The 14739-nt window shown below is 44.8% G+C and overlaps 1 protein-coding gene across 2 annotated transcripts; it reads left to right on the top strand.

Annotated features, from left to right (window-relative positions):
* The first annotated feature begins 1349 nt into the window (after positions 1–1349).
* On the top strand, positions 1350–14129 carry LOC118366838 (serine/arginine repetitive matrix protein 1-like). Of its 2 annotated transcripts, none has more exons than XM_052493487.1 (8): positions 1350–1485; positions 2391–2502; positions 6910–7117; positions 7578–7654; positions 7743–11015; positions 12012–12550; positions 13160–13264; positions 13387–14129. In XM_052493487.1, the coding sequence occupies exons 2-8, from the start codon at positions 2475–2477 to the stop codon at positions 13387–13389; spliced, it is 4233 nt and encodes a 1410-aa protein (XP_052349447.1). In that variant the 5' UTR covers positions 1350–1485; positions 2391–2474; the 3' UTR covers positions 13390–14129. The 2 variants fall into 2 exon arrangements, with proteins under 2 accessions (XP_052349447.1, XP_035605481.2); XM_035749588.2 differs by having other exon boundaries at positions 7740–11015.
* The last annotated feature ends 610 nt before the right edge of the window (positions 14130–14739 follow it).

The raw sequence follows: 14739 nt of genomic DNA, 5'->3' as shown, positions 1-14739 counted from the left end.
ACTATGGTGTTAAACGCTGAGCTGAAGTCAATGAATAGCATTCTCACATAGGTGTTCCTTCTGTCCAGGTGGAAAATGGCAGTGTTGAGTGGAATAGAGATTGCATCATCTGTGGATCTGTTGGGGCACTATGCAAATTGGAGTGGGTCTTGGGTTTCTGGGATAATGGTGTTGATGTGAGCCATGATCAGCCTTTCAAAACACTTCATGGCTACAGACGTGAGTGCTATGGGTCGGGAGTCATTTAGGCAGGCTACCTTAGGCAGGTTACCTTAGTCTTGGGCACAGGGACTATAGTGGTGTGCTTGAAACATGTTGGTATTACAGACTCAGTTAAGGACAGTCAGTGAAGACACTTGCCAGTTGGTCAGCGCATGCTGTGTTTACATTCCCAAGTAGCCTACCGAATAAAAAATACTAGTTCATTTGGTTTCCATCTCATTTTCAACTCCACTGATGGTTTGTCTCAAAAAATGTTGCCTTATACAGGCTAGTAAATGCGCCCACCGGTATTGGCGCTGCACTAGCCAACAGCTCGCAGATAGGCTACACTGCATATAAAACCAATAGTATACATGATAAGATTATTATGGACAAAAGAGAGAGATTATTTTTAATTGTCAAACGACAGTCAAGCATCGACATCATGTCACCAGAATAAGACCCTCGATATTTCTTGGAAAGGAGCATCAAACTAAACAGCGTGCAATTTTCACCACCGTGAAGTTCATCATAACATATTTCATATGTAGCCTAATAAACTACATGCTTGACAAAGTCAAGTGGGAGGACCACACAACATATTATATCAACATTTGTTCTTGTATAATGTATTTTATCTACACAAAAAGAACCCACCTTATCTAGCGTATTTTGTTTTGTCAACATTTGGAAATTTTACTGGCAAATGTGCTGTTTCCACCAGGCCTCTTTTAGGCCTACTTTACTTGCATATAATGTAGGATGGAAACCTGGTTTAGTCTCAGCTAAACTGGGGTGGTAATTATTAATTGAGGTCTCTACTAAACAAATATGTTTTGTTTTTTGAGGGACATTGTGTCACACGGTCTGCTCCATGGCTTTTTACTCTGCCCCAAGCCCCAATGCAATACACTGTATATAGGCTACTGTATAGAATAGGCCTACATATTGGGTTGTAGAGAAAAAAAATGACAACCTGTCTCAGCTAAAGTGTCTATTTATATAGCCCCTGTGCCCTATGCCTCTGTCATAGAAATATAATATATTGGTCGAATTAATAATAGAATGTATGATTTCTTTGATTATTCTTTGTTGATTTTTAAAGAAGAGCCTTCATCTCTGAGTTGCCATGGAGATTCCTCTAGGAATTTGCCGCCCAGGACGGCATTCTGGGATTACTGGGTCTCCCCAAACTATCATGGCGTCCTGTGAAGATGGCGACTACCATTAAACAGGCGTTGCTGGATTTCCTGACAATTTAAATTCAAGGAATTGGAGACATAGGTAAAAAAAAAAACACACAAAAAACGGTGTGCATATGCGTTATAGCGCAAGCATCGATTGTCTGCATTACATATTGTTGGTTTTGTGCGATGAGTTAAGTAATCTACAAACTGTTAGCTAAACTAGTCGAATGAATGAGGCCGCGGGTGCTGATACGGCGTGTCTTTGTTAGGTAACACGTAGTGGGAAAACTAGCTAGCTACGTTAGTCATTTTAAAGTTCACAATTTTTCAAAATTGTTACGCTTAAGACTTAACTTTTTTTGGACCATTGGGTGGGATAAAAACGACACAATCCTCTCGTTGATAACTAGCTAGCATTAGCGTGCCACGTTAGCCAACGTTAGTGCTAGCGGGGTAACGTTACTTTACTTTGGTTGCTATGTAGCTGCCCAGCAAAGTACATTTCTAACTCTTAGCAAGTGTTCAGCACAGTTGTTTTTATCTAACGTTACAGAACAAGTGTTATTGCCAGTTGAGATGAACGATTACAAAAAGGTTGCATGTAAGTGGGTCATTGGTTATGTAATACTGCTGCAGTGTTTCTTTTTGTTGTGGGCCCACACTCAGTGTAACCAAGAGGACATTCATGGCTGTTTGTAGTAATGTAATTCATTTGTATTGTCTTGACATTCTGAAACAGGCAGGGGTTATTCATTAGTCAGATTCAGTTGCAAAACGTTTTGCAATGGAAACCGTTTATTATAGAAAGTAGGAACCACAGATAAGGGAAAGGACCTACCTGAATTTGTACAATAGAAACACTGATTTTCGTTGCAAAAGGTTTCAGTTCAGAGTAGACCTATAAACAGTTTTGCAACAGATGGAACATTTAACAACGGAATCTGACTAATAAACACATCCCTGTTGAGTGCCCTGGAGTAACTGTACTGTTTTTCCTTATAGAGTGAGAGACGAGGGCCAGGAGAACTGTGCTAGTGGCCAGAGGTTTTCAGGCCATCACTCACCCCCCCACACAGAGCTGATAAAATGAAATGTGCAATGGACACTCGGCAAGGTGTGTTATCAAGATTTACTATAGAAATATGCCTGTAATACGATGGATGGTTATTCTCACAGAGGGTTATACCTAAATACGGGAAATTCATGACCAAAAAAATTTTACTTGGCAATGCTTCTTAAATTCTAATTTGGAAAGCACCAGTGTTTTATAAACGCCTGGTTCTAGTTGCTGGTGGAACTCCAATAATTAGGAAATATTCAGAAGTATATTAAATCCACGTTTTGTATACAAGTGAGAGATGCTTCTCGTGTGTGACGTAGATCTTTGTTTGGGTTGTGTGTGTGTGCTGTCACCTATTTATACACATGGCCACGTCTTTTAGAAATAACTAGCTCCAGCTTAGATGTTGGGAAATGTGATATGTCTGGCAACTAAAATGACGAGGTATCGCCTCACTCAGTACAAAAGGTGGATTTAATATCTTTCTGAATATTCTCTGGTTATCAGAGTTTCACCAGCAACTGGAAACAGACACCCATGCCCAGACATGCTCAGAAACTTTGGTGGCTAATATGTATTTTTTAAACCTCCCGCTTTGGGCTGCATGTGTAAATGTGCAGTATATACAGTACTAGTCAAAAGTTTGGACACGCCTACTCATTCTAGGGTTTTTCTTTATTTGACTATTTCCTACATTGTAAAATAATAGTTAAGACATCAGAACTATGAAATAACACTTATGGAATCATGTAGTAACCAAAAAAGTGTTAAACAAATCTAAATGTATTTTATATTTGAGATTCTTCAAAGTATGTAGCCACCCTTTGCCTTGATGACAGCTTTGCACACTCTTGGCATTCTCTCAACCATCTTCATGAGGAATTATTTTCCAATAGTCTTGAAGGATTTCCCATATGCTGAGCACTTGTTGGCTACTTTTTTCCTTCACTCTGCAGTCCAATTCATCCCAACCATCTCAATTGGGTTGAGGTCAGGTGATTGTGAAGGCCAGGTCATCTCATGCAGCACTCCATCACTCTTTTTTTGTAAAATAGCCCTTACACAGCCTGGAGGTGTGTTGGGTCATTGTCCTGTTGAAAAACAAATGATAGTCCCACTAAGCGCAAAGCAGATGGGACGGTGAATTGCTGCAGAATGCTGTGGTAGCCGTGCTGGTTAAGTGTACCTTGAATTCGAAATAAATCACACACTGTCACCAGCAAAGCACCATCACACCACCACCTCCATGCTTCACAGTGTAACTACACATAAAGAGATCATCCATTTAGTCTCACAAAGACAGAGGTTTTAACCCAAAATCTCAAATTAAGCCTAACGGTCCTCATGAGCGCCAGTTTCATAATAGCGCTTGATGGTTTTTGCAATTGCACTTGAAGAAACTTTCAAAGTTCCTGAAATGTTTGACTAACCTTCATGTCTTAAAGTAATGATGGATTGTCATTTATCTTTGCTTATTTGAGCTGTTCTTGCCATAATAAGGACTTGGTATTTTACTAAATAGGGCTATCTTCTGTATACCACCCATACCATGTCACAATACAACTGATTGGCTCAAATGCATTAAGAAGGAAAGAAATTGCACAAATTAACTTTTAACAAAGGCACACCTGTTAACCTCTTACAGGTTAGGCAAAAACCTAGGAAGAAACCTAGAGAGGAACCAGGCTATGAGGGGTGGCCAGTCCTCTTCTGGCTGTACCTGGTGGAGATCACAGTGGTTATAGAGGGTGCAACAGGACAGCACCTCAAGTAAAAATGAACAGTTTAGGGTTCCATAGCCGCAGGCAGAACAGTTGAAACTGGAACAGGGGCAAGGCCAGGTGGACTGGGGACAGCAAGGAGTCATCATGCCAGGTAGTCCTGACGCATGGTCCTAGGGCTCAGGTCCTCCGAGAGAGAGAAAGAGAGAATTAGAGAGAGCATACTTAAATTCACACAGGACACCGGATAAGACTCCTATTCGGAGTCAGTGTCACTGTGAAAGAAAATGTTCCGTTAGAATAGTTTCACATGAGCTCTGTATCAACAGGTATAATAAACAGATATATATAGAGAGTTGAAGGTTGAATATATTATATTATTATTACCTGCTAGATCTACTGTCTCTTTTATATTATGACATTTCAGCTAGATCTACTGTCTCTATTATATTATGACAGACCAGCTAGATCTACTGTCTTTATTATATTACAACAGACCAGCTGAATCTGCTGTCTCCATTTCACTTTGGCCATTGATGTGGTCCTGCCCTTTCCTCAACAGCCTCAAATAGGCTATTTCATGTGGGTTGGGGTGGGGCGGCAGACACATGCTTCTCACATTTCATGACATTACATGTTTATATATTACTTCTAAAATTAAAAAAAAATCACAAATAATATTTTATATTATTAATTTCAAACAAGGGCATTAGCATGATACGAACTTACCAGTCCAAAACGATGTCCTCTCCCGTTCAAAAAATATTCCTCCACAATCTCTAAATGAATCGTCCTACAAGAATCTCTGTCTCACCTTCCCAATCAATTTATTCTAAAATTGTGTATACATCTGTATATCTAGACTTAGATTTAGCTTTCCCTGACTTAGTCGCCATAATGACTGATATATAAACAGCTGAATCTGCGGTTTCACCAAACAATGCAGTGCGTAACATGTGTTTCTCCTTCCGGTATGAAACTTAAATAGCGAATGACTCACTTTACGCTGGAGCTTACTACATGGGTTGGTCTTGCAACACATAAACATGGCGTATTGCCGTTTAGCTCAGTTCATTGGCTATCTACCCAGCTAGATTTCAAGACAATCAGTGGTCATTGGGTTAAAAGACAGTCAATCAACGAAACAGCGGGCAAATCATTGGTGCACAATGATGTCATGACTTGTTGTCTTCAAATCGGTTTCTTTCAGTCAATACATCCCGCGAAATGGCCCATCATGTTTGATTGTGTTACAAACAAACCAGTTGATTGCAGTGAAACCAAACATGACTGGAAAAGTCACGTTCTGTGTGGGTTATTTACCTGGAATGTGTCGTCAAAAATGGAATGAGACGGAATTCACGACACAAGCGGTTCACAAAATGTTTCGTGTTAGGCTATAAAAATGGATTTGATCAAACAAAGGATCATTCTTTGTGTAACAATTAGCATTGGAATTGCGAACAGACAAAGATCGTCAAAGGTAAACAATTTATTTTAATGCAGTTTGTGATTATGTTACGCCTGTGCTGATTTTAAAAAAAAAAACACTATGGGGCTCTATGCTCAGATAATCGCATCATATTCTTTGGCAGTAAATGCTTTTTTAAATCTGACAACGCAGTTGGATTAGCAAGATTCTAGGCTTTCGATACATGTGAGACACTTGTATTTTCATGAATGTTTAATATGACTATTTATGTAGCGATCACTGTATGTTGTGGAATTTCAGCCCGCTAGCGGGTTCCGTGCGCAGAGGGGTTAATTGAAATGCATTCCAGGTGACTACCTCATGAATCTGGTTGAGAGAATGCCAAGAGTGTGCAAAGCTGTCATTAACCGATGAATGTAGCTATCTTGCTTGCACTTTATACAGTTCCAAACAAACTAGCTAGCTAACTTGCTAGACTAGTAACTTTAGTTAATCATGTTTCTATCATCAACATACTTTTGGATATTTGTTAGCTAATTGCCATTACAATTGTGGCAGCAATATTATAGAGCTAAATTATGTTTGTTTTTAGGTTGTATCTATCTTATGTAGTTTACTAGTTGGCTAGCTAACGTTAGTTAAACAACCTAACTTACCTTTCTTGCAGTTTGTCATGCAGGATCACTCTGAGGGGATTCAAGTGAATTGTGTTTCAAGCCGCAGGGCTTCTGTATTGTGCACTGGTCACTCGTATACTGGTCCCTGGCACGGGTGTTTCTTGAGTTGTAGGCTGCCTGCCACAGCTCACAGAGCTAAATAACCTTTAGAACTGTGTTGAACCCAGACAGATTGTTTTTTTTACCAAGAAAAGTGAATGTGCTTTACAGAACTTTATTGAAACTATGTTTGGTATTTATTTTGGTGTGGTAGAAATTATTCTGCCGTGGAGCAGTGCAACACTTAAGTGAACCTAGAGGAAACCCTGCCCCAAGTAAATGTTTGTTGAAATTTTCTTTGCCGTGCTTTCGGTAGACTATCATCTCGACCTCAAGATAGCTATAGCTATGCCGCTGGAGGTTCGAGCTGGATTGGCTAGATCATGAAATGCCAATGACACACACACCAGAGGTTGCCAATTCTCTTCCTGGCCACCTTTCGTTAGGAATGTATTGTGCTGCTGCATGTTGCTGATGAAATTCACCAAACTCGTAATTTATACAGACAAAGAAATGCGATTGGTTAATCTGTGACTAAAGAATGTGGTTGGCTAATCTGTAAATAAGGAATATGATTGGTTAATCTGTGCAGGTGGGGATGAGGCAGCAGAGAGTGAACACACTCTAGAGGAAACGTCTGCAAAAGAAGGAAGTGAGATGCTGCACAAGAAGAACAAGAAGCACAAAAAACACAAGGGCAAAAAGAAGAAGAAGAAACGTGGCAAGGGAGAGCGGGAGACCAGCTCAGAGTCGGTCCCAGAGTCCGACGTAGAGAAGCCACCAGTCAGAACCAGAGCAGGGTGAGGCTCCTCCCATTAGACCCAGAACATTGTTTGATTCCTCCTGTTAGAACCACAACAATGAGGAAGTTAGATTAAGCTTAACTGCTGTGCACATGCTTAACCTATGTCCCTTTTGTTTTGAGAAGACTTCGCCATCAGCCAGAGCAGGGCATCTGGCTCACACCCGGAAGGCAGCGCAGTTCCAAAACAAATGCAATTACTTTTTACCCGGCGCATACTCCTCCCACCAGAGTAACATGGGCCAAATAATTGAATGCACTCACTGCTAGACTCTGCCCATTACACCCAGACCTGTGCTGTGCCTGGTCACCCCTAGATGGTTTCCTCACTGGAATATAGGAGACAAAGCAGCAGAAATGTTGCACTAATCAGCCAACAGGCTCTTGTTTGTCTTTATACTACTGGGACGATTGTGAATATTTGCTGTAATAATAAATGTTTTCTTTGATGTTTTTAGCTTGAGGAGTGCTGGCCTTGTGGCTCCTGATGCAGCAGCAGGTACAAAAGATGAGACAACAAAGGGCTTGATCACAGGTAAGGAGTGTGGCTCTGGGTTCGGGTGTAGGAAATTAACAGATACTAAAGTTATTTGTTGCTAATGCCTGTGTACCGGTTCAAGCAGATAAACCTGAGGTATGTGATGCTAAAGCCAGAAAACACAAAAGACATTTTGGGAAAAAGAAGAAAAAGAGGAGGAGAAAAGGGGAAGAGAAGCAGGAGAAGAACTCACCTTTACACTCCCCATCAGAGAGCGAATCTATGTCAGGGTCAGATTCTGAGTCTGAGGAGAAGCCAGCTGGCACGGATGTGCAAGCAGTTCCCATCCTGTCTAAGGCCAGACAAGAGGAAAATGTGTCCTCCCTACGTCTAACTCTCGGCCAAAAAGAGGGATCTCTGAAAATGTGTCAAACCTTGGATGAGCAGTCTGCGGATGCACGAGAAAAGACAGAAGAGATGGCGCCCCCTGCTGACAGGGAGGAACAGACCGTCTCCGTCATAAAGGCAGAAGATTCACGGAGCGACAGGTGCTTCAGTCACTCCCAGGAGCTTCCGGACATCATCCCCAAGCAAGGCAGCCAGAGAGAGGAGACAAACGCAGGGCAGAGGTCAAAGGTGAATAACCATGCTCCCTCACGGTCAAGGTCACAGTCACTGACGGACACTAAAAGAGCCAGATCGAGTGTGAGTCGTTCGACAAGCTCCAAGCGGTCCATATCAAGCCGCAGTCGTTCACTAAGCCCCAAGCAATTGTCTGGTCTGCCTGTGTCTAGCAGGGGCAGGTCTCGATCCTTCTCAAAGAGCATGACTCCCAAGAGGAAACAGTCTAAGTCCCTTAAAAGGACAGGACGTAAGTCCCATTCTCTGACTCCTAAGAGAGGACACACGTCCCCTTCTCTGTCACCCAGGAGAGGACGCAAATCCCCTTCTCTATCCCCCAGGAGAGGACGCAAGTCCCCTACTCTGTCCCCCAGGAGAGGACCCAAGTCCCCTTCTCTGTCCCCCAGGAGAGGGCGCAAGTCCCCTTCTCTGTCCCCCAGGAGAGGACGCAAGTCCCCTTCTCTGTCCCCCAGGAGAGGACGCAAGTCCCCTTCTCTGTCCCCCAGGAGAGGACGCAAGTCCCCTTCTCTGTCCCCCAGGAGAGGGCGCAAGTCCCCTTCTCTGTCCCCCAGGAGAGGGCGCAAGTCCCCTTCTCTGTCCCCCAGGAGAGGGCGCAAGTCCCCTTCTCTGTCCCCCAGGAGAGGACGCAAGTCCCCTTCTCTGTCCCCCAGGAGAGGACGCAAGTCCCCTTCTCTGTCCCCCAGGAGAGGACGCAAGTCCCCTTCTCTGTCCCCCAGGAGAGGACGCAAGTCCCCTTCTCTGTCCCCCAGGAGAGGACGCAAGTCCCCTTCTCTGTCCCCCAGGAGAGGGCGCAAGTCGTCTCCTCTGTCCCCCAGGAGAGGGCGCAAGTCGTCTCCTCTGTCCCCCAGGAGAGGGCGCAAGTCGTCTCCTCTGTCCCCCAGGAGAGGGCGCAAGTCGTCTCCTCTGTCCCCCAGGAGAGGGCGCAAGTCGTCTCCTCTGTCCCCCAGGAGAGGGCGCAAGTCGTCTCCTCTGTCCCCCAGGAGAGGGCGCAAGTCGTCTCCTCTGTCCCCCAGGAGAGGGCGCAAGTCGTCTCCTCTGTCCCCCAGGAGAGGGCGCAAGTCGTCTCCTCTGTCCCCCAGGAGAGGGCGCAAGTCGTCTCCTCTGTCCCCCAGGAGAGGACGCAAGTCCCCCAAGAGAGGACGCAAGTCCCCTTCTCTTTCCCCCAGGAGGGGACGCAAGTCGTCTCCTCTGTCCCCCAGGGGGGGACGCAAACTGTCTCCGTCTCCAAGACGAGGGCGGCGGTCTGAGTCCAGGCCTCGTGGTCGTGTCAGGAGGTCGAGGACCAGAACTTCCCCCCCTCGTCGTTGTAGACCCTCGAGGTCCCGCTCGCCTGTGAGGCTGACTCGCCGCTCACGCTCCAAATCTAGACGGCTCCGTCATTCCCGGTCCCTGAGAAGAGGCCGGCGCTCCAAAAGCAGCTCCCCGTCTCACAGGAAGAGGTCCCCCCCCAGGACACGACGGTCCCGGTCTCCGGTCAGGAAAGGCAAGCGTACTCGGTCCCGCTCTGTCGTGATCCTGAAGAGGAACAGGAAAGGCTCACTGTCCAAATCCCCAACAGGCAAGAACACCAAGTCCCGCTCCAGGAGCTGCAGGAAATCCAGTTCACCAGTACAGAAAATACTTTCTAGATCACCAAAGCGGAGCAGGACAAAGTCCAGATCCCCAATACGCAGTAAACCATCAAGATCACCATCCCCATGTAACAGGTCTTGTACTCCTAAATCCAAATCGCTGAAAAGAAACAAGTGTTCACTGTCAAAATCGCCCAAAAGAGACATATCGAAATCTAGGTCTTTCTTAAGCGACAGGCAATCTGAGAGCGTATCCCCAGAACGCTCAAGATCCAGGTCTACTGACCTGAAGTCTCTGAAATCAGTCAAACATACTGCAGACAAGACTGTGAATGATGAACCACCTACCAAGTCTGTTGGGGAGGCTTTAGCAACAGCTGCAACAGGGCCCTGGAAGCCCCTCCCTTGGGCTGCACCCTCCAGTTCTATCATACAGGGCAAGCCAGTGGCTGGGCAGGCTGACGAGAGCAGCTCTGAGATTCCATCTGAAGACCACGACTCCGCAGCAGAAGAGCCAAAGGGAGCAAGAAGCCCAACAAGCTCCTCTGAAGAAGAGCCAGATGAGCATGCTATCTCCAGGTCTGTGTCACCAGAGACCGTTTGTGCTGATCGTCGCTACAGGGTATCATCTTCTAAATCCTCCATCAAGAAGGCATCATCCTCGAAACAACGTCAGTCCTCAAAATCAGCATCTCCTGCCAGGAAGTCCCACTCACCTGCCGGCAGAAAGACATCCACCTCTCCCTCACGGAGGTGCTCCCGGTCCAAGTCTACCTCCAGACGGAGGCGTTCCAAGTCCCCATCCAGGAAAAGGAAGTCTGTCTCCCCGCCTGCCAGACGGAAGAAGAGGTCCAAGTCCAGAAGTACTGTCTGGCGCAGGAGATCACGCTCTAAGTCACCGGCACGGCGCAGGAAGTCACATTCCAAGTCCAGGACCAAGCACTCAAAGTCCCGCTCCCCGGCCAGAAGGAAGAGGTCCAAATCCACAGACAGGCGCAAACGCCTCAAGTCTCGTTCTCCAGGCCGGAGGAGAAGGTCCGTGTCGCGACGGCGCCGGCCCATCATGCGAAATCGCTCGTTTGACCGCCGCGACCGATGGAAACGGGAACCAAGCCATTCACCCATCCTCATCCTCCGCAAGCGCCGGTCCACATCTCGAACCCGCCGCAGTGCCAGCAAGACCCCTCCTCGTCTCACTGAGCTGGGTAAGACTACAAGTATGGAGTTCTTTGGAACCCTCTTCCCGACAGCTTAAGCTACGAAGCTTCTGCGCATGTGCAGGATTCTCTATTTTACACACAATCTGTGCTCGACTTGTTCAGCTGCCTAGAGTGCAGGCTAGTCTGGCGAAAGCGGAATCAATGTCTGCAAGATCACATAATGATAGTGTTTTACCAAATATAATAGGATAGTATAACGTTACTGTAAGACAAAAATAATTACCTAATTTCTTACGAGATTTTTGGAGGATTGTGCGAATGGTCTAAATTCTCTCATGCAGCCAAAACTCAACCGAGTGCACCACTAGGCAAAATATGTGCTTTGATTGAAACAAACACAGGTATGCTACATTTTAACAAAAATGTGCAATACATTTCGCTCACTATACATTCAAAACAATACTGTAGGTTACTTCAAACAACACTGTTGCTAGCTCAAGAAGATCTAAATGCATATCCCCATGAAACTAATTGATGCTGCATGGACGTTTCATCAGTAAAACTTGAATGTGAGAATTCTCACACCAAGTTTCTAATATTTTAGGGTGTTTTTAGTCTTACAGTAACGTTCTACTATGCTATTATATTTGGTTCTGTTATGTAGAATACTATCATGCTGTCTAGCAGACATTGTTTCAGATTTGATCAAACTTTATTAAACAAGCACCATTCGCCAGAGTAGCCTGTTCTCTGGACAGCTGAACAAGTACAGCAGAGACTGGGTGTAAAGTAGAGAATCCCACACATGCGCAGAAGCTTAGAACCTTTAGCTGTCGGGAAGAGGATTCCAGAGAACTTGGATCCGCAGCCACTCCGTATATACATACACCAATCCAATGTATTGTCATAGTTAAGTACCCTCGGTTTAATGGTGGCTGTTTTAGGCACCTTAGAACAGATTAGGTGTGAATATGTAGTCTAAAATACCACTGTTGACAGATGTCTATTCTCCACTTTCTTCTCCCCTTTCTCTCTTCACAGACAAAGACCAGCTACTGGAGATAGCAAAGGCCAATGCAGCAGCCATGTGTGCTAAAGCAGGTGTGCCCATTCCAGAGAGTCTGAGACCCAAGGCCATCCTCCAGCTGCCCCTGCCCAACCCAGCCCCAACCCCTCTGAATCTGCCTCTTCCCCTGCCCCTGCCTCTCAACATGCCCGGCATGGGAATGCCTAACATGAACATGCCCAACATGAACATGCCCAACATGAACATGCCCAACATGAACATGCCCAACATGAACATGCCCAACATGAACATGCCCAACATGAACATGTCCAATATGGCCATGAGTGCTGCCATGGCCAGTATGAAAGCTGCCACCATGACTGCAGCCCTCACCAACATGGCCCAGATGTCAAACATGCCCCAGATGGCTCCCCTCCCCACCATCACCAACAAGCCCCCTCCTAGCCAGGCTCCCCAAACAACCCTTCCCCCCCTCAACCTGGACCACATAGAGGAGGTGAAGAGGAAGGTGACTCAGCAGGCCAACATCTACAGCATCAAAGAGCTCACTGAGGTAAGACTTACAAGAGACTTGTACTGTATGTAATAACAAAGACTTACTTTATCAATTGTGGATGTAGACCCCCCCCCCCATGATGTATTACAGCAAGCGTCAAACTTTAGCTCAGACTCCCATCTGTATTGTTTTATGTAATGATTTTGGCAATTAAGCCCTTTATCTGCTTCCCCAGAATCATGATCTTATGGATACCATTTTTATGTCTCTGCATGCAGTTTGAAGGAATTTGCTAACTGTGCAATTGCTAACTAGTGTTACCGTCATGCCTGGAAGTCTATGGTAACTGCCAGCACGCTAGTAGATGCCATCGCCCCCCTAACTTACTTCATACTGGATGCAGAGACCTGATCTGGGGAAGTAAAGGACTTCATTGCCAAAATCACGAAGTATCCTTAAAGGTTACAAACATGAAGAGAATGAACCTGCATCTTACTGACGAGTCAACCGGTTCCAGATGTTTTATGTAGTGTCTTAAGGTTACAAGCACGACAAGACTCAAATGTGAAGACAACTGTGTTGTTTGGGGTGTTCTCTTGTATTATTCTGACTGTGTTGACTTCACAATGATTTGTTAACGTTTCTAATATCATTCTGTGTGTGTAGAAATGTAAGATGATAGCGGCAAGTAAAGAGGAGATGGCCATAGCGAAGCCGCATGTGTCTGATGACGAGGATGAGGACAGGAAGCCTTGTGGCAAGAGCTTAAGTGTAAGAACTCCCAAGCTTCATTCTAGCATTCACCCACTATACATTCAAACATTCACCCATATTAGATGAATGATGAGTAGTAGAGTGATTTAGTAACATACATTTTTCTCTTTATTCCGCAGTAACTTTCTTTGGGGCGCATCAGAGGTACTCCCCATGGATACCATCACCAGGTGTCAAGGTTGTTGTGGTTATAGAGCAGGAACCTCATCAGATACTGCCAGCCCTTGTTCTCTGGACAATCATTCCCTCCCCAACCCCTCCCATCAGTACTATAGCTGTCTGGGGAAGTGTTTGAAACGTCAGTGATCCTGTGTCCCATTGGACAGACTGACCTGAGTGTTCTTGTGTGTCATTGGACGGATTGCAGTGTGGTTATCCCTAGCTTCTACACGTTGCTCAGACAGAGCTCTCTGGACAATGACTGAAGCAAAATGATATAGGAACATATTTTCAATGTTTTGTCAACCCTTTCTAATGTTAAGCTTCTGTTCCTTTTTTTATTGTGTTAAGTAATAATATTTCCACCTCATGGTTCCTTTAGTGACATTTTAACCTGTAATTAAGTGAATTGCTCGGTCTGGCCTCAGCACACACGGGCACACAAATACACACATCAGTAATATGATGGTCAGGTGTGTCTTTAGTGACGGGCAGACGACCAGGTCTCTCCATTGAGAAGACAAACTTATCAGGTCTTTGTAGGATCCACTCTAAATGTTTTCATTTCTCTACATATTAACTGATGTAATCTTTAGCTATTTTAATAACAAATGCATTTTAGGATTTCCTTGATCAGTAGTAGAATATTATTTGGCTGACTTTGTACATAATATGTTGATTATTAAAGGAAACCAGAAAATCACCTGTTGTCTAATGTTCTTTATGTAGGAGCCTAACGGTTAAGGTCCCCCTTTTTTTTCTCTAAATCTTTACCTTGTGGTCAGTACGGCAGGGGTGTATTCATTACGCCAATTCTGTTGCAAAACGTTTCTCCAATAGAAACTTTTTATAATTGTTTGGATTAATTACCCCTGATGTACTATATATTCTTTGATTCTAATCAGAGACTGATTCAGACCTGGAACACAAGTTTTTTTAGTTTGCTTGAATGCTTGCTACATTTTGAACGACACTTTACACCAAAATGTTCTTGAACAGACTTTGAGGTACGTTTGCTCCCGTTTGGTGAGTGTGGCGAGGTGTGGCTTGAAGCAATGAGTGACGTATTTAAAAGGCAGTGGCCATGCTGACAGTATTCCACAACCCCTCCCTGTTTTTCATCTGGTTGTTCAGTACAGCACCGTTTCCGTTCAATTGAATTTTCCGAACTTAAAAACGTATTGAACGTTGCTCCTGTGTAATTTCTGACCTCACAGCTATATGACTAACTCTGAGCCGTGTAAGTAAGTTTAACCTCTTTCCCATTCCAAAGGAAACCCCTATTGACCTCAGCCAGGGATCTAGTGCTAATG

The sequence above is a fragment of the Oncorhynchus keta genome, chromosome 34 (assembly GCF_023373465.1).
Source record: "Oncorhynchus keta strain PuntledgeMale-10-30-2019 chromosome 34, Oket_V2, whole genome shotgun sequence".
Taxonomy (NCBI): domain Eukaryota; kingdom Metazoa; phylum Chordata; class Actinopteri; order Salmoniformes; family Salmonidae; genus Oncorhynchus; species Oncorhynchus keta.
This window is presented reverse-complemented; position numbering and strand designations above follow the sequence as displayed.